This window comes from Balaenoptera acutorostrata, chromosome 2 (genome assembly GCF_949987535.1).
Source record: "Balaenoptera acutorostrata chromosome 2, mBalAcu1.1, whole genome shotgun sequence".
NCBI classification, from domain to species: Eukaryota; Metazoa; Chordata; class Mammalia; order Artiodactyla; family Balaenopteridae; genus Balaenoptera; species Balaenoptera acutorostrata.
In genome coordinates this window covers 125,998,613-126,017,788 of record NC_080065.1, presented here as the reverse complement: position 1 = coordinate 126,017,788, position 19,176 = coordinate 125,998,613, and the positions used below count along the sequence as shown (strand labels likewise).

Sequence of the window (19,176 nt, the reverse complement as noted above, 5' to 3'; positions counted from 1 at the left end):
TCAAAGTCCATTCTTTCTTTGTTCAGTGAACATCAACTACTCCTAATAATGTTTTTTAATTTAATAATGGAAGCTGAAAATTTTAGCACATATTCTTTACAACATTTCTTAATTTCTCTGCAACTTACATTAGTCCTCCCCCTCAAAACATTTTCCTTTGCATACTTCTCCATCACTGCAAAATCTTGTGGTATTTCTACCTATTGTGCTTTGCTGCTCTGATCCTTCCACTGCTCCTAAATGACCTTATCCTTTTCTTTCTACCTCAACCTCTTATATGCTTTTATTTGTGTTCTCATCCACTTCCAACATTTCAGACAAGACTTCTATTGAAGGTATTCCCAAACTCACATCTTCCTCCCCCTTTTCAATGGTTATAATTGTCATTTTTAGCCATACATGCTGATGACTCCTAGAAAATAATTTGATTACAATTTAAAGATTATGAAGATAAATCATTAATACCCCGCAAATTCAAACCCTTAAATTCACCTTTTATTTAATGGCATGAACATTCTACATGTCACCTATATCAATTTTTTATTACTCCATCTCCCTTACCTGCCCTATTCAAAGTTGGCCTATAGTCCATCTGTCTTTTCACATACCACCATATTTATCTTCATGGGTACAGCTTTTATTGGATTGCACTAAACATATAAATCCCAAGATGTTAGAATCATTTCTATGTGACCTGAGATATGATCACAAGCCAATATTTCCAGTGTTATTTTCAACTACTCTCCAATATTAATTCTATTTTGCAGACAACATAGATCACTTGCTTTCCTTCTTCCGCAATACAACCTTTGTTCAATTTTTTTTAATTACCTCCATCTTTACCTGTAAAAATGCTCCACTCATATCAAAGTCATGCCAAAATATCATCTTACCATGAATTCATCCTTAATGTCATCAACTGTAGGTAATTAAACTCTTTCTCAAAAGGAGACAATGAAAGTTATTAAAAAGAATTTTCAAATGGACACTTGCCAACACTCACCTTTCTCCAGAATTCTGATATACTTGTAAAATCCTCACAGACAACTGTAATACAAAGTACCCCCCAACATGAGAACATTTTACATAACTTACATAACAACATCTTAAAATAACTAACCTAGATCTATCCTGATAAGTAGTAGTCCTTATCGCTTTCTATTACACTTATTTTGAGTAAACAAAGAGTTCATTTGCCAACCAATAATAAGCCCCCAAATAAAAGGTTCTTTTGTTTACAGGAAGCAAAGCCTTGACAAAAGATATATTGACCTACAGTCTTGTTAGTTGAAGGTTTTCTATAGTGGTGAAGGTATTTCATAAATTGCTGCCCTAAGTGAAGAATCTCTTTGAATATCAACTTTTAAATTAGTTAATTAAAGTATCAAATCTGTCTTTCTATTGAAGTTCCTAGCAATTTCCAGAAGGTTGATAATATAGTCCAATTAACTGAACAGTTGCAATAATTCTATTTATTGGCTCCAAGTAGAAAATTATACAATGTTACTGAAATCATATATGCAATTTCCTTTTCATTGGAAAAGGAAAATACTGGTCTCCTCATAAGAAACATCTTATATTTTTGTTTATTTATTTACTCAAATAGTTCATCTAGTCAAGGGAGAAGATTGTGTGAGAAAAAAAAGTTTAGTCAATCTATGAACATCTTCCTCCCCCAGCAAAGAAAATTCTCAGTTATAAATAGTTTATATTTCAAAACTAAATTAACTTGATTTTTTTAACTTGATTTTTAAAAAGCTGACAACTGTTAACTACAAATTTACACAGTGGTGAAAATGCCCTCTCCATTTATAGGACTCCCGCAAAGTAATGAGGTATTAGAAATGTTTAAGTAGTATGATGCAAGTGTATTTATAAAACTAAATACATGTGAGAATGCAAGAAATAGGAAAGCAATAAAAAGGGGAATTGACATTTTGTCATATGAAATGTGGAATATTTATTCCTGGCTAAACCCATATTGTTTTTTCAAGAAGTGTAGAAAAACAGTTCTCTGTATTTGAGATGGAGAGCACTCTTGCCTATAGTAGATAAAATGTACGGCTTTGTTGTAAAAATGGTATTGGTAAACAACAAACTTGGGGGGGGGTGCTGGTTATATCATAGTACAGTTTTTTAAAATCTAAAAACAAAGGGCAATAATAAATAAAAATGTTTTCTAACTCAAAAATGTTAAAATTTTCCCAACTGTGAGAATTCACGATTATTTCTCACCAATATAATAATTTGTGAATTGGAAAAGAAAAAGTAAGATAGAGAAAAACTAATCATTGTTCCACTAAATGTTGATGTTGGAGGGGGGGAATTATGACATATCTGCAAAATGGGACAACATGGGCTGGAAAAAAGAATGAAAAATCTCCTTAAGTAATATGTCATGATAGACAAATTATATTAAATGAAGGGGGGAAGGAAAATCAACACAAATATTATGTCTTAAAACGGGAGAGGGGAGTTTATTAGTATATGAAAAATTCTCTAGAAGAATAGCCAAGAAATTGGAAAGTTTGAAATATTCAGCAGGTATATTAAATGGCTTGATATTGGAGGTGGAATGGAAACATTTTAAAACATTTTAAATCATGTAAATGTATTTTGTATTCAAAAATGAATAAAATGAAGCCACTAGAGCTAAAATATTTTAATTATAAATATCAAATTCACCATTAGTATGCCAAGGCCAACATTTAAACAGACTTGAAAGAGTCATTCAATGCACAAATATTACTGAAAAAATTAATTCAATATGTGTAATAAAAATACTCAAATAATGGATAGTCTATGGGGAACAAGAGGAGGCCTTGGGCGCCTGGCCGCTGTCCTCCAGCGACAGCAGCACGGTGGCCGTGGCCGTCAGCGCCGGCTCGCCGTGGTCCTTCACCAGCACCAGCAGGCGCTGGCGCGGCGCGTCCGCCTCGTCCAGGGCGCGCGTCGTGCTGATCTCGCCCGTGTACAGCCCCACGCGGAACGGGCTGCGCGCGCCACTCGCCGCCGGCTGCAGCTCGTACGACAGCCACGCGTTGTAGCCCGAGTCCGCGTCCACCGCGCGCACTTTCGCCACCACGTGGCCCGCGCCCACCGACCGAGCCACCCGCTGGCTCAGTGCGCCCGCCCCGCCGCCCGGCCCGGGCAGCAGCAGCGCGGGCGCATTGTCGTTCTCCTCCAGCACAAACACCTGCAGCGTCACGTTGCTGCCCAGAGGCGGCACGCCCGCGTCGCGCGCGCTCACCTGGAACTGCAGCAGCTCCAGCTCCTCGTGGTCCAGCGGCTGCAGCGCGTACACCTTGCCGCTCTGCGCGTGCACCGACACGTAGCTCGACAGCGCTCGCTCGCCCACCCGCCGCTCCACCAGCGAGTAGGACACCAGCGCGTTCTCCTGCGCGTCCGCGTCCCGCGCCGACACCATGAAGATGTGGCAGCCGGGCGGATTGTTCTTCTTCACCAACACCGTGTACTCGGGCTGCGCGAACGCGGGCGCGTTGTCGTTCACGTCGGACACCTCCACGGACATGCTGGCTGTGGCCGACAGCGAAGGCGAGCCCCGTCCCTCGCAGTCACCACCACCTCATAGTTCGTCACACTTTCGCGATCCAAGGCGCTGTCCAGAACCAATGAATAGTAATTCTTGAAGGTGGACACCAGCTTGAAGGGGACATGAGGCGTCAGGGTGCAAGTCACCTGCCCATTGGCACCGGAGTCGTGGTCTGACAGACTGATCAGGGCGATGACAGTGCCCAGTTGGGCGTCCTCTTGCATAGGCAGAGATAGGGATGTTATGACTATCTCTGGGGTATTATCATTCTCATCCAGGATTTTCACTATCACTTTGCAGTGTCAGTTAATGGGAATGGACTTTTATCAACAGCATCAATATTAATTTCATATAAATTACAGTCTTCATAATCCTGTTTTCTTTCCCTGAACTGTTATATCCCCACTATTAGCATTGATCACAAATTTAGATTTTACGTTGTCAACAACAAGATTACTAAAGAGGTACACTATTTCCTTATTAATGCTCTCATCTGCATCTGAGGCATTCAGCAGGCATGCAGTTCGGTGCATTTTCCAGTATTCTGACATTATAAATTGATTTATCAAATTCCGGGGCATCATCATTCGCATCCAATACATTGATCAATAACTGAACTGTACCTGTTAGTTCAGGTTTTCCTCCATCAATTGCAATCAGCAATAAACGATGTTCTTGCGTTTCTTCCCTACCTACTGGTTTCTTCAAAACTAACTCTAAAAAGTTTGTTTCCTCTTCATTTGTTTTAACATCCAAGTCAAAATATTCATTAGCTTGTAACTTGTATCTCAGTTCTGCGTTTCTTCCGATATCCATATCAGATGCACCCTTTAGCGGAAACCGAGAATGCGCTATTCTTGATTCTAAAATAGTGTTTGTTCTTGTCGCAAGAACCTTGGGGGGTTGTCATTAACGTCCTTCATCTCCACCTCCACATGGAACACCTGCAGCGGCCGGTCCACGAGCACCTCCAGGTGGATGCTGCACTCCGCGCTCCGCCCGCACAGCTCCTCCCGGTCGATCCAAGAATTCACAAACAAAATGCCATTCTGCAGATTTACCTCCAGAAGGTCCCTACGGCCTTTGGATGCCACCCGGAACAGGCTCAGCACCAGCTTCGCCAGCTCCAGCCCCAGGTCCTGGGCGATGTGGCCCACGACGGTGCCGTGTTTGGCCTCCTCAGGGACCGACTAGTGCACCTGGCCTCTCCCAGCCTCCCAGGCTGCGAGGAGCAGAAGCGAGAGCAGCAGGCGCCGGGGTCCCGGACCTCTTCTCTGGGAATATACCATCGCAAATTCGTTGCAATTTTCAAACGTCTATTGCACTACCATATAGCTTTTGGAAACTTAACTCCCAATTTGATATAATTTTGTATTTGCTCACCTTTTGAGTTTCAGCAGCAGAGTGAAAAAAAATGGAGTGGCTTTTTTCCTTTCTAAGGAAAATAAGCTCTCTGTATTCCTTTGTTGCTAAAAGCAAACAAACCAAAAAAACTTGTGGTTTCCAGAGCCATGATGTGGATGAAAGGGGAGTATTTTACTTTGTTATGCTTTATTTACCTTACATCCGTTAAATGTTTCCCAATTTCAATGACTTATGTATTATTTCCCCTACTCTAATCAAATATATCACTAAAATTTTAACAAAATGTATCAACTTTAATTAAAATATTGCAAAATCAATACTACCGAAGTTGTGACGCCCAATCTTTACTAGAATGATTTGTATTGGTCTATTCTATTTAGGGTTTGTATAATCCCTGACTTTAAAAGTTTTAGATTTTTCATTTCTTTCCATATTTAAATATTACTTACTAAAATTATTGATTTTTTTCTCTACTATTTTGATGGGATGTTTGTATACTAGTCTTTATGTTACTCATAAAACAAGTTTATATTCCTATCTGCAGTATTTAATACTGGCTTTTGTTGATATTATTTTCAAAGTAACTAAAACTATTTGAATAGCATTCTTGTCTGAGTTCCATTTCGAAGTCTGATTTTCAAATTACTGAAAATCCATTTCTTTCATTTTTCTCTATATTACCTACTTACTTTTAATGTTAACTCAAAAACTGTAATGTGGAAATGACACTATTTGCAAATTAGATGCATCTAGACAGGGATTTCTTCAAGTTGCTATTACTGATAAATCACAACTGAGATCAATTGTGAAAGCACATATATTTTTCATGAAAGAAATCAAAATCCTAATGTTGTTTGTGAGATATACTACTCCATAAAATTTTTGAGTTCCAGTAGAAATTAAAACATGGAAAGAAATCACACTATTTACCAGGTTAACTCTGTGCTAATTTCATCTCTTTTTAATTCTCCAGTTTATTTGCTTTATGGACTTGGACTACACTTAAAAAATACAGCCAATATAAAATGGACCAATTTTTCCACTTAAAAAATATTTAGAGGCTTCCCTGGTGGCGCAATGTTTAAGAATCCGCCTGCCAATGCAGAGGACACGGGTTCGAGCCCTGGTCCGGGAAGATCCCACATGCCGCGGAGCAACTAAGCCCGTGCACCGCAACTACTGAGCCTGCGCTCTAGAGCGCACGAGCCACAACTACTGAGCCCATGTGCCACAAATACTGAAGCCCGCGCACCTAGAGCCCATGCTCTGCAACAAGAGAGGCCACCACAATGAGAAGCCCACGCACCGCAACGAAGAGTAGCCCCCGCTCGCTGCAACTAGAGAAAGCCCATGTACAGCAATGAAGACCCAATGCAGCCAAAAATTTTAAATTTTTAAAAAAATTTAACATTCTACTTATGTATATACTCCCTAGAATTCCTTAAATATTACAAAATCTTCCTTGCTTGTGAATACAATAGGGGCCAGGAGATCAATAATTCTATTACTTGATGCTTTACATGTAAAGCATAAACTCCAAATACATTTCTTTAATTTTGGTATAAGTCATAGGTACGACTGGAAGTATTATTTTTACGTCAATGTATAAAACAAATATGGAAAAATGGTACTGTAAAGAATAGCTTTGGGACTTCCCTGACAGTCCAGTGGTTAGGACTTGGCACTTTCACTGCTGTGGCCCTGGGTTCAATCCCTGGTTGCAGAACTAAGATCCCACAAGTCGGGCAGCATGGGGGTGGGATGTGGGGGAAGTTTAGATTGAAAAGAAATAAGATTAATAGAAAATACAAAGTCAATTGAAATTAATTTGCTTCTCAGTATTCAAAACAGTAATGTAAAGACATAAGATAAAGTTACTGAATTTGTTTCTGATATAATCTTTAATAGTATATGTATCATTCTCTTTAGTTTCTGAAAGATTTTTACTATCATTATTATCATGACTTTCCCCTTGGCATTCAGAACATCCAAACACTAAAGAAGTTAAACAGTAATCAGTTTTCAAGACAACTCACCTAACAGTTACTGATAATGATAATTTTAAAATATTTTAATATACAATGATAAAAAAGAAAATGATAATATGTGAGTTGAAAATATCATCCGTTAATGTTGGTTCACCTTCTATTATGGAACCATGATTGATATGAACCTACAAAACCACGATAAATAAATTTACTTTTGAGAAAATTAAATATTAAGTACTTAAAATCCAATTGATGGTGTGGTATTAACAATACATGCATAGTAATTTACAGAATATTTTCAGTAAATATTTAAAACTTTAAAAAATATACTCAATGAAGAAAATGCCATCAATAGTATCATATGCTTTTTTCAGTTTGTAATTTTTTTTCATGTAAATATATACAGGAGAAAACAAGACTCTTGACATTTGAGCTGTCCTCAAATCTGTTAGATTATATAGTGTTTTAAAATTATCACCTGCATTTGTCTTTCATTGCTCAACTCTTTTTTTGGAGGTTACTTTTTCAACAAGTATAGACTCTCTAGTTGTAATTCCGTAGAGGACTCCATAGGTAGAGAAGATTGTTTAAATCTTTTTCCAAACCATTCTTTCAATCGAACATTATAGATTACTTTATTACTGTATAGTTTCTAGAAGTTTTTCAGTTATATTTAAGCCCCACTGCAGAACTAAGACTCCTTTCCTGACAATGAATTTTGATTAAGGAAACCAGATAGTATTTTGAGGTGCCTCTGCTTAATTTACTGGAAATCATTCAGGAAGATAGTACATGAGAAATTTTAACTTTTCATTGAAGTCTAGATATCTTTCATTTCCTACAAAACTCCAGAATAAAATTTTCATAATCTATATTTCTCTGCTATGTGTAGAAAATTATACAGGTCTACCACACTGTTGAGCTATAACAGGTGAAGTTGAAGCAATCTTTTAAAGATTTATAAACAGTTTATGCACTTGCATCAAATTTGACAAAAAAATTAATTATATGTGGAAAATAATTTATCCTACGACCACACACTGTATGCATATGGTACATATCTTTACATTACTTTTATAATCGTTCAAACTCCCTACAAAATATTGTGCTAAAATGTCTATACTATATAGTCATTCTGAGAAAATCTGAGAGTAATTTTAAAGTACCTCTGAGGGACTAAGTAAGTTAAATTAAGCATAGCTTTTATTCACAATCCTTTTGTCTTCATTATTCCCAGATGAGCTCATTTAATAATGGAAAGTGACAATGGAGCTAAATTCAAGTACTTTTGGTTCTATTCTATGCATTCACATTAATATTCATGTGGTCTCAAGCAAATTTTTGTCTCCAGGCCACAGTTTAGTCATCATTACATTGAGAGAAATGACAATCTCTTAGGTCATATCCAGTTTTAAAATCCTAGGTCAAGGTACAAAATTAATGCACAGAAATCTCTTGCATTCCTATACACTACTGATGAAAAATCTGAAAGAGAAATTATGGAAACACTCCCATTTACCATTGCAACAAAAAGAATAAAATACCTAGGAATAAACCTATCTAGGGAAACAAAAGACCTGTATGCAGAAAACTATAAGACACTGATGAAAGAAATTAAAGATGATACCAACAGATGGAGAGATATACCATGTTCTTGGATTGGAAGAATCAATGTTGTGAAAATGACTATACTACCCAAAGCAATCTACGGATTCAATGCAATCCCTATCAAATTACCAGTGGCATTTTTTACAGAACTAGAACAAATCATCTTAAAATTTGTATGGGGACACAAAAGACCCCGAAGAGCCAAAGCAGTCTTGAGGGAAAAAAATGGAGCTGGAGGAATCAGACTTCCTGATTTCAGACTATACTACAAAGCTACAGTAATCAAGACAATATGGTACTGGCACAAAAACAGAAACATAGATCAATGGAACAAGATAGAAAGCCCAGAGATAAACCCATGCACCTGTGGTCAACTAATCTATGACAAAGGAGGCAAGGATATACAATGGAGAAAAGACAGTCTCTTCAATAAGTGGTGCTGGGAAAACTGGACAGCTACATGTAAAAGAATGAAATTAAAACACTCCCTAACACCATACACAAAAATAAACTCAAAATGGATTCGAGACCTAAATGTAAGACTGGACACTATAAAACTCTTAGAGGAAAACATAGGAAGAACACTCTTTGACATAAATCAGAGCAAGATCTTTTTTGATCTACCTCCTAGAGTAATGGAAATAAAACCAAAAATAAACAAATGGGACCTAATGAAACTTCAAAGTTTTTGCACAGCAAAGGAAACCATAAACAAGACAAAAAGACAACCCTCAGAATGGGAGAAAATATTCGCAAATGAATCAACGGACAAAGGATTAATCTCCAAAATATATAAACAGCTCATGCAGCTCAATATTAAAGAAACAAACAACCCAATCCAAAAATGGGCAGAAGACCTAAATAGACATTTCTCCAAAGAAGACATACAGATGGCCAGGAAGCACATGAAAAGCTGCTCAACATCACTAATTATTAGAGAAATGTGAATCAAAACTACAATGAGGTATCACCTCACACCAGTTAGAATGGGCATCATCAGAAAGTCTACAAACAACAAATGCTGGAGAGGGTGTGGAGAAAAGGGAACCCTCTTGCACTGTTGGTGGGAATGTAAATTGATACAGCCACTATGGAGAACAATATGGAGGTTCCTTAAAAAATTAAAAATAGAATTACCATATGATCCAGCAATCCCACTACTGGGCATATACTCAGAGAAAACCATAATTCGAAAAGACGCATGCACCTGAATGTTCACTGCAGCACTATTTACAATAGCCAGGTCATGGAAGCAACCTAAATGCCCATCGACAGACGAATGGATAAAGAAGTTGTGGTACATATATACAACGGAATATTACTCAGCCATAAAAAGGAACGAAATTGGGTCATTTGTTGAGACGTGGATGGATCTAGAGACTGTCATACAGAGTGAAGTAAGTCAGAAAGAGAAAAACAAATATTGTATATTAATGCATGTATGTGGAACCTAGAAAAATGGTACAGATGAACCAGTTTGCAGGGCAGAAGTTGAGACACAGATGTAGAGAACAAACCTATGGACACCAGGGGGGGAAAACCACAGTGGGGTGGGGATGGTGGTGTGCTGAATTGGGCGATTGGGATTGACATGTATACACTGATGTGTATAAAATTGATGACTATAAGAACCTGCAGTACAAAAAAACAAACAAACAAAAAAAACAACTAATACTAAACTTTCTTTGGGTTATTTGTATGGAAATATGTTAATATAAATGTTTCAGACATTACATGAAATTTCTAAAAATCTTATATGTTCTGGTATAATGTTATAGGTCATAATTCTAATTATTACTTTAAAATGTATATCTCAGAAATAACTAGGGGCTTCCCTGGTGGTGCAGTGGTTGAGAATCTGCCTACTAATGCAGGGGACACGGGTTCGAGCCCTGGTCTGGGAGGATCCCACATGCCACGGAGCAGCTGGGCCCGTGAGCCACAGCTACTGAGCCTGCGCGTCTGGAGCCTGTGCCCCGCAACGGGAGGGGCCGCGATAGTGAAAGGCCCGCGCACCGCGATGAAGAGCGGTCCCCGCACCGCGATGAAGAGTGGCCCCCGCTTGCCGTAACCAGAGAAAGCCCTCGCACGAACCGAAGACCCAACACTGCCAAGAATAAATAAATAAATAAATAAAGTAGCTATAAAATTAAAAAAAAAATAGAAATGAAGTTTAAAAAAAAAAAAAGAAATAACTAAATTTCCTTGTCAATTGCATTATTATGAACTTTCATCAAATCTTTAACTGTGGTCATTTTTAAGTCTTTTGTCATTTACAGACAGTTCTGGGTGTACTCTGATGCTTTCGCAAAAATATTCCTATAAAAGGGTTTCACCTTCAAGGAATTCATGGAAAAGACTCTGACAAGTACAGGTTTCTGGTAACTGACTGTACTGCTGAACTGAATGAATAAGCATTTTCAGAACTCTAATGGAAAACTGATGAATTCATAAAAGTGCTAACAAAAGATCAAGATGAAAAAAAAATTAAGTACATAGGACTGAGTGAACTGATGAGGATGATTATAATTTTTGTGACTTTCTGTTTGAATAAAAAAAAAATCCCCCCCACCAAAAAAAAATCCTAGGTCAAGTGAGTGGAAACTTGGTGAGATGCAAGATTCTTATACCATTAGCAAGTATCCAGGGTAAGAAAGAAGAAGGGAGGGTAACTAAAGAGTAATAAATTCAATAAGCTTGGTTCTTATGTACCAAGGAAAGGGGAGTGGAGGAAGGAAAAAGAGTTTAAAACAAAGTACAGAATCTTTATTCCACTAACTTTACTTTGTATGAGAGTACAAAATAGAACTTGAGTGTCAGTAGGAGAGAGAAAAATAAAATGTTCATAAGATTTGTAATGACAGACATCATTGTAGTAGACAAAAAAGAAAAAGGGATAAAATATTTATCTCAATTCAAACTTTTCCATAAATGTTCTAAACTCATATCTGTCAGATATTTATAAGTCCTTTATCCATTTCTAGAGGAATATAATTACATCTAGAACAACTACAGCTTCTTATGTACAATACCCAGAACTCAATACAAAATTATCAGGCTTACCAAGAAAGAGAATCATGAGAAAAAAATGAGTAAAAAAAAGACACACAGATGATCCAATTATTACAATGATATGACGGATCACAAATAAACTGTGATTGAGGTGTTGAAATAAATACATAATAAATAATTTCACCAGAAAATTGTAATCTATTTTTAAAGGGAAATTATAATCCTAAAGTTAAAAAAAGTCATAATTGAAGTTTAGATTCAATTGATGATTTAATAATAAGAAGAGAATTTTGCTGAAGTATATGATTGGTCAGAATAAAATATACAGCATGTAATAGAGACCAAAAGTGATGTTTAAAAAATAGAGAGGGCATAGAAGATGTAAGAAATAGGGTGAAAAGATTTTTTTAACATCTTTATTGTGGTATAATTACTTCATGGTGAAAGGATTTAACACACATATTCCGTGAGTTACAGAAGAGAAAGAGAGAAAAGCATGAGGCAGAAGCAATATTCGAAGACAGATTGCTGGAATTTTCCTATACTGATGAAATACATCAAGCCACATATTCAAGAAGCTTTAAAAACTGCAAACAAGATAAAACCAAAGAAAACTAAAATTGAGCATATAATAAAGCCATTGAAAATCAAAAACAAAGAAAAATTTTACAAAGCAGCTAGAGGGGAAAAAAAAGGTTACACTAGCTGAACAATAAACTTGACAGCCATCTTCTCAAAATACTATGGAATGTCATCTGAAAGCACTGCGGGGAAAAATAACTTACAACCCATAACTTAATATTCAGCAAAACTATTCTTCAAAAGTGCTGGCAAAATAAGCATATTTCTCATATTCCATAGATTAAATATTTCTTTGCCACCACTAAAAGAAATATTAAAGAATTTCTTCATAAGGAAAAAGATCCCAGAAAGAAACAAAAAAAAGTAACTGTAGGGACTTCCCTGGTGGCACAGTGGTTAAGAATCCGCCTGCCAATACAGGGGACACAGGTTCAAGACCTGGTCCGGGAAGATCCCACATGCTGCAGAACAACTAAGCCCACGTGCCACAACTACTGAAGCCTGCGCACCTAGAGCCTGCGCTCCACAACAAGAGAAGCCACCACAATGAAAAGCCCACGCAACATAATGAAGTGTAGCCCCTGCTGGCCGCAACTAGAGAAAGCCTGCATGCAGCAACAAAGACCCAACGCAGCCAAAAATTAATTAATTAATTAATTAATTTTTAAAAGAAGTAACTGTATACAATAACAATAATAATGCAATCTGTTCCTAGAGTATATGTATAATTGAAAGGCATAACGCTAAAAGAAAAAGTGAAAGCAAGTAAATGGAGTTATTATTCAAGGTCCTAGCATTGTCTGTAAGTGGTAAAAGTATTAATTTAATCTATACTAAACAAGTCAATGATGTTTGTTATAGTATCCAGGAAATCAATAAAGAAATTAGTAAAAGAATGTGTAACTAAAAAGATAATTCAGGAGAAAATGAAATAATTATAATATACTAATCCAAATGAAGACAAAAAAGAAGGAAGACTAGAAGGGAATTTTTTTTTTAATTTTTTTATAGCTACTTTATTTATTTATTTCTTTATTTTTGGCTGTGTTGGGTCTTCGGTTCTTGCGAGGGCTTTTCTCTAGTTACGGCAAGTGGGGGCCACTCTTCATCGCGGTGCAGGGACCGCTCTTCATCGCGCTGCGCGGGCCTCTCACTATCGCGGCCCCTCCCGTTGCGGGGCACAGGCTCCAGACGCGCAGGCTCAGTAGTTGTGGCTCACGGGCCCAGCTGCTCCGTGGCATGTGGGATCTTCCCAGACCAGGGCTAGAACCCGTGTCCCCTGCATTAGCAGGCAGATTCTCAACCACTGCGCCACCAGGGAAGCCCTAGAAGGGAATTTTTAATAATTTTTTTAAACCTACAGCAAACATAATTAATAATAAATTATTGAAACCTTTCATTTAGAGCTCATAAATAGACAAGAATGTCCACTATTGCCAGTTCGGTTTAACAGAGTACTAGTGGTCCTACCCAATGCCATAAAGCATACTAAAGATATAAAAGATATAAGGATTGGAAAGGAAAAAATACAACTCTCAATATTTTCTGATAGAATGATTGTCTATATCCAAAAATACAAAGCACCTATAGACAAATTATTAGAATTAATAAATTATTTTAGCAACTTAGCTGAATAACACGTCAATACAAAAATACAAAATATTTTCATATGTACCATTAGTAAACAGAAAAAAATTTTAGCTTAAAGCTGATATTTATAATGATCACAAATGACAATTATCTAAGAATAAATCTAATGAAAGGTGTATATATAGGACCTCCACACAGAAAACTATAAAATAAATATTAAGAACCATTACAGGTTATTTAGATAAATAGAGCATGCTCATGAACTGAATGACATTATTGTAAAGATGTCAACTAGTTTCACGTTTCTCAGTAGATATGATGCAATCCAAATCAAAACCTCACTGAGTTGTTTTTATGGAATTTATATACAAATTTAAGTGGAAATGAAAGAGGCAACATGACATTAATGAAAAAAAAGTCAAATAGATTACAACAACAATAACAACAAAAAGACCATGGTTATATAACAGAAAACTGTTTTATAAAACATGTGGAACTCATCTTTTTCAAGTGGTCTTGCTTCAGTTGAATATCCTTGGGGAAAATTAATCTTGACCCTTATGTCCCAAAAAAGACAAAAAATTCAAAATGGATTGTATATGTAATGTGACCAATTAAACAAAAGACACCACAAGAAATTATCTTCATGGAACAGAATCAAGAAGAAAAGAATGATAAATTGAACTTAACTAAAATAAAAAATTTCTATTCACCAAAGGACAAAAGAATGAAAAGGCAAGTCACAGTGTAGAAGAGTGCAAAATCAAGAAAGGGGTTATATCCAGAATATGAAAATTTTCAAAAAGCAGTAGAAGAATACAACAGAATAGGAAAAGTAGGTAGGAGACTTGAACAGCTACTGCACAAAATAGGATCTAAAAATGGTCAATAATAATAACACCAAAAGGTGTTCAACCTCAATTACAAATCAAGAAACATAAACAGGGCTTCCCTGGTGGCGCAGTGGTTGAGAGTCTGCCTGCCTATGCAGGGAACACGGGTTCAGGCGTTGGTCTGGGAAGATCCCACATGGCGCGGAGCAACTGGGCCCGTGAGCCACAATTACTGAGCCTGCGCGTCTGGAGCATGTGCTCCCCAACGAGAGAGGCCGCGATAGTGAGAGGCCCGCGCACCGCGATGAGGAGTGGCCCCCGCTTGCCTCAACTGGGGAGAGCCCTCGCACAGAAGCGAAGACCCAACACAGCCATAAATAAAATAAATAAATAAACATAGAACCAAAAAACCTGTTTTTTTAAAAAAAGAAAAGAAACATAAACACAACCAGCAAAATGGCAACAATATAAATAAACTAACAATGCCAAGTTGTGGAGATGAAGAAGAATAGGAATTCATACAGTGCTAGCATGAGTGTGAACAGGTAAAAGCATTTGGTGAAACTGATTGACATTATCAATTAAAGAAGATATGTACATAGTTTATGTTCCACTAATCTCGATCCTAGCTAAATAATAGAGAAAAGTGTGTACAGGGACATTGAAAATGTTACAAATATATTGATGGCAGAAATATGTGAAATAGACATAAAGAGAAATAATGTAAAATTCTCGAGTGGAACAAATAACTCACACCCTATTCATAAAACAAAGTACCAGAGAACTTAATAAATTAAATGAACTCCAAGTACATATGGCAATATGGATGATTCCATAGAATGGTGAATGATAAATACGAAGAACACACAAACACATGCACACACATAACACATTTTGTGCAATTCCATTTAGATAAAATTTAGGAAACAGGTCAAAATCATTTATAAAGTTAAAACTGTGGCTACATTTGGGGGAGAAAGAGGGGAAAGATATTTGGGAGGTGCATTTGAGTGGCTTCTGGAGTGGAGGTAATAGAAGTTTTCACTTCCAAGTAGCTGATAGAGCTATAATATTCATTCTGTGCACTTTTCAGTGTATTATGAGCAAATAACAAGAAAATGCTCTCTAAAAGCAGATTACAACTGAAAACAAGTAGGTGAAGATAGTAACCACAAAATTTATAACACTAGTTATAATATGCATTGAATAGTGAAGAATAAAAACAAAACAACATGTATTGCCTTAGTGTCCTGTAATTCTAAAAGATTTTAGTTTAAAAAGGTATGTAAGAAGTAAGCACTTAATTCAGAGAAATTTGGTTCTGAGAATTTTTTTAATTAAGAAGAAATTGATAGAATTAAAGAATATGAGGGACTTCCCTGGTGGCGCAGTGGTTAAGAATCCGCCTGCCAGTGAGGGGAACACGGGTTGGAGCCTTGGTCCGGAAAGATCCCACATGCCACGGAGCAGGTAAGCCCGGTCGCTACAACTACTGAGCCTGTGTTCTAGAGCCCGCGAGCCACAACTACTGAGCCTGTGTGCCACAACTACTGAAGCCCGCGTGCCTAGAGCCCGGGCTCCGCAACAAGAGAAGGCACCGCAATGAGAAGCTCGCGCACCGCAACGAAGAGTAAACCCCGCTCGCCGCAACTAGAGAAAGCCCGCGTGCAGCAACGAAGACCAAATGCAGCCAAAAATAAATAAATAAATTTTAAAAAATTAAAGAATATGAGACTTCAGAGTAAATAAAGGGTATTTATAAACTAACCTTTGAAAGACAGTCCTCAGTTGCTGGCTGCTGATCCTCTCTGTCCCCAGAGTCGGGTACACTGGGGCTGAAGGCCATGAGATCTGCCTTGGGCGGCCCCTCCCCAGAGCACACCCGCTGCCGCCTCTGCTGCGAGTAAGACCAGCTCCCCACCGCGCTGGAGCACACCAGCGTGGGCTTCCCGGGCCCGCACGCGCCCTCGCTGGGCGGCGCCGAGCACCGCAGCGCCGTGTACAGCAGCAGCGTGAGCACTAACAGGCTGGACACCGCGCAGATGGCGATGATCAGGTACACGTTCACATCCACCAGAGCGGCCTCCGCGCCAGCGGCGCCCGTCGACGCCCGCGAAGAGGCCTTGGGCGCCTGGCCGCTGTCCTCCAGCGACAGCAGCACGGTGGCCGTGGCCGTCAGCGCCGGCTCGCCGTGGTCCTTCACCAGCACCAGCAGGCGCTGGCGCGGCGCGTCCGCCTCGTCCAGGGCGCGCGTCGTGCTGATCTCGCCCGTGTACAGCCCCACGCGGAACGGGCTGTGCGCGCCACTCGCCGCCGGCTGCAGCTCGTACGACAGCCACGCGTTGTAGCCCGAGTCCGCGTCCACCGCGCGCACTTTCGTCACCACGTGGCCCGCGCCCATCGACCGAGCCACCCGCTGGCTCGGCGCTCCCGCCCCGCCGCCCGGCCCGGGCAGCAGCAGCGCGGGCGCGTTGTCGTTCTCGTCTAGCACGAACACTTGCAGCGTCACGTTGCTGCCCAGAGGCGGCACGCCCGCGTCGCGCGCGCTCACCTGGAACTGCAGCAGCTCCAGCTCCTCGTGGTCCAGCGGCTGCAGCGCGTACACCTTGCCGCTCTCCGCGTGCACCGACACGTAGCTCGACAGCGCTCGCTCGCCCACCCGCCGCTCCACCAGCGAGTAGGACACCAGCGCGTTGTCCTGCGCGTCCGCGTCCCGCGCCGACACCGTGAAGATGTGGCAGCCGGGCGGGTTGTTCTCCTTCACCAACACCGTGTACTCGGGCTGCGCGAACGCGGGCGTGTTGTCGTTCACGTCGGACACCTCCACGGACACGCTGGCTGTGGCCGACAGGGAAGGCGAGCCCCCGTCCCTCGCGGTCACCCCCACCTCATAGTTCGCCACACTCTCGCGATCCAAGGCGCTGTCCAGAACCAATGAATAGTAATTCTTGAAGGTGGACACCAGCCTGAAGGGAACACTGGGCGACAGGGTGCAAGTCACCTGCCCATTGACACTGGAGTCGAGGTCGGACACACTTATCAAGGCGATGACGGTGCCCACTGGAGCGTCTTCCCTAATTGGGAGGGACAAGGACTTGAATTCCATTACTGGGACATTATCATTGGTGTCGCCAACTTCCACCATAACTGTACAATGGCCAGAGAGTGGGGGCTGCCCCTTATCAATGCCCTCTACAAGAATTTCATAGGATTTGCTTTCTTCAAAATCGATATATCCCTTTACCATAATTTCTCCAGTAATTGGATCTATGTAGAACTTGGATTTCACATTTGGTAAAATATCAGTTGAGAATGAATATGTAATATTCCCATTCAAGCCTTCGTCTAAATCTGAGGCGTTAAGTTTAATTACCAACGTTCCATTAGGAACATTTTCCTGTAATTTCACTTCATAGAGTGTTCTGTCGAAAACTGGGGCGTTGTCGTTGGCGTCCAGCACTTTGACGAGTAACTGAACGGTGCCAGTCAGCTCAGGTTTGCCGCCATCAGAGGCGGTAAGCACTAAAAAAATCTCCGGGGCTTCTTCTCTGTCTAAAGGTTTCCTTAATACTAACCCAAGACGTTTTACTCGCTCTTCATAGGATGGTTTTTCCAGCGAGAAATACTCACTGGGGCTCAGTGTGTAAGTCAGCAGAGCGTTGGCCCCAATGTCTGCATCGGAAGCGCCCTCTAGTGGAAACCGAGAGTCAAGCGGCCTGGATTCAGCCATGAACAGATTCTTTTGTGTTCCCGGGAACACAGGAGGATTGTCGTTAATGTCCTTTACTTCCACCTCCACATGGAACACCTGCAGCGGCCTGTCCACGATCACCTCCAGGTGGATGCTGCACTCCGCGCTCCGCCCGCACAGCTCCTCCCGGTCGATCCGAGAATTCACAAACAAAATGCCATTCTGCAGATTTACCTCCAGAAGGTCCCCGCGGCCTTTGGACGCCACCCGGAACAGACGCGGCACCAGCTCCGCCAGCTCCAGCCCCAGGTCCTGAGCGATGCGGCCCACGAAGGTGCCGTGTTTGGCCTCCTCCGGGACGGAGTAGCGGACCTGGCCGCTCCCGGCCTTCCAGGTTGAAAGGAACAGAAGTGAGAGCAGCAAACTCCGGTATTCCTGGCCGATTGCCCAGGAAAACTCCATCTCAAGCCCGCAGTGCTTTGTTCTCATGAAGCGGGTCTTGTTTCAAAATGAAGAGATATCTCCTGACTGTTCAGTCCAGTCCCACTGCATCCTCCATTTTTCAGCATCTGGATGGTGGATGCAGCTTCTTTACAATAAGAATAGGAGGGATTTTTTTCTTTCTTTCTCGCTCTATCGGATCAATTTTATGGTACAGAGCGACATCATGTGGCTCCAAACCGTAAGTAACAGATTCTGGAGATGCATACTCTAAGTCTTAATTATTCTTTCATCCATTCTGCCTTTGGAGAATAGAATCTCATTTTGTACTACTGAGGTACACATTTTGCACCATTGAGATACACATTTTGCACCACTGATTGATTGTGATCCTTAGTTTCACCACAGGAGCAGCTTTCACTTCAGTGGAAATACTTTTTTCATAGAAGTTTTAAGTATTTACAGAGACCCAACTGTAGTTAACATAGCACTTTGCAAATATACAATTGGTAA

General features: G+C 40.1%; 3 protein-coding genes across 4 annotated transcripts in view; all 3 read right to left on the bottom strand.

The window, feature by feature from the left end:
* The window catches only part of LOC103008617 (protocadherin alpha-C2), a 155,138-nt gene extending 136,427 nt beyond the window's left edge, over window positions 1-18,711 (bottom strand). For both annotated transcript variants that reach the window (XM_057541362.1, XM_057541365.1), the window contains exon 1: window positions 16,300-18,711. In XM_057541362.1, the coding sequence (XP_057397345.1) occupies window positions 16,300-18,711 (2,412 nt within the window). The remainder of the gene's footprint in view (window positions 1-16,299) is intronic.
* Window positions 1-19,176, bottom strand: part of LOC103005898 (protocadherin alpha-2) — a 128,555-nt gene that overhangs the window by 103,104 nt on the left and 6,275 nt on the right.
* Window positions 2,801-4,842, bottom strand: LOC103008329 (protocadherin alpha-5). The gene is given in 6 exon segments (XM_007198400.2): window positions 2,801-3,564; window positions 3,567-3,857; window positions 3,860-3,935; window positions 3,937-4,075; window positions 4,077-4,428; window positions 4,431-4,842. Coding segments are annotated over 6 exon segments (2,034 nt in total).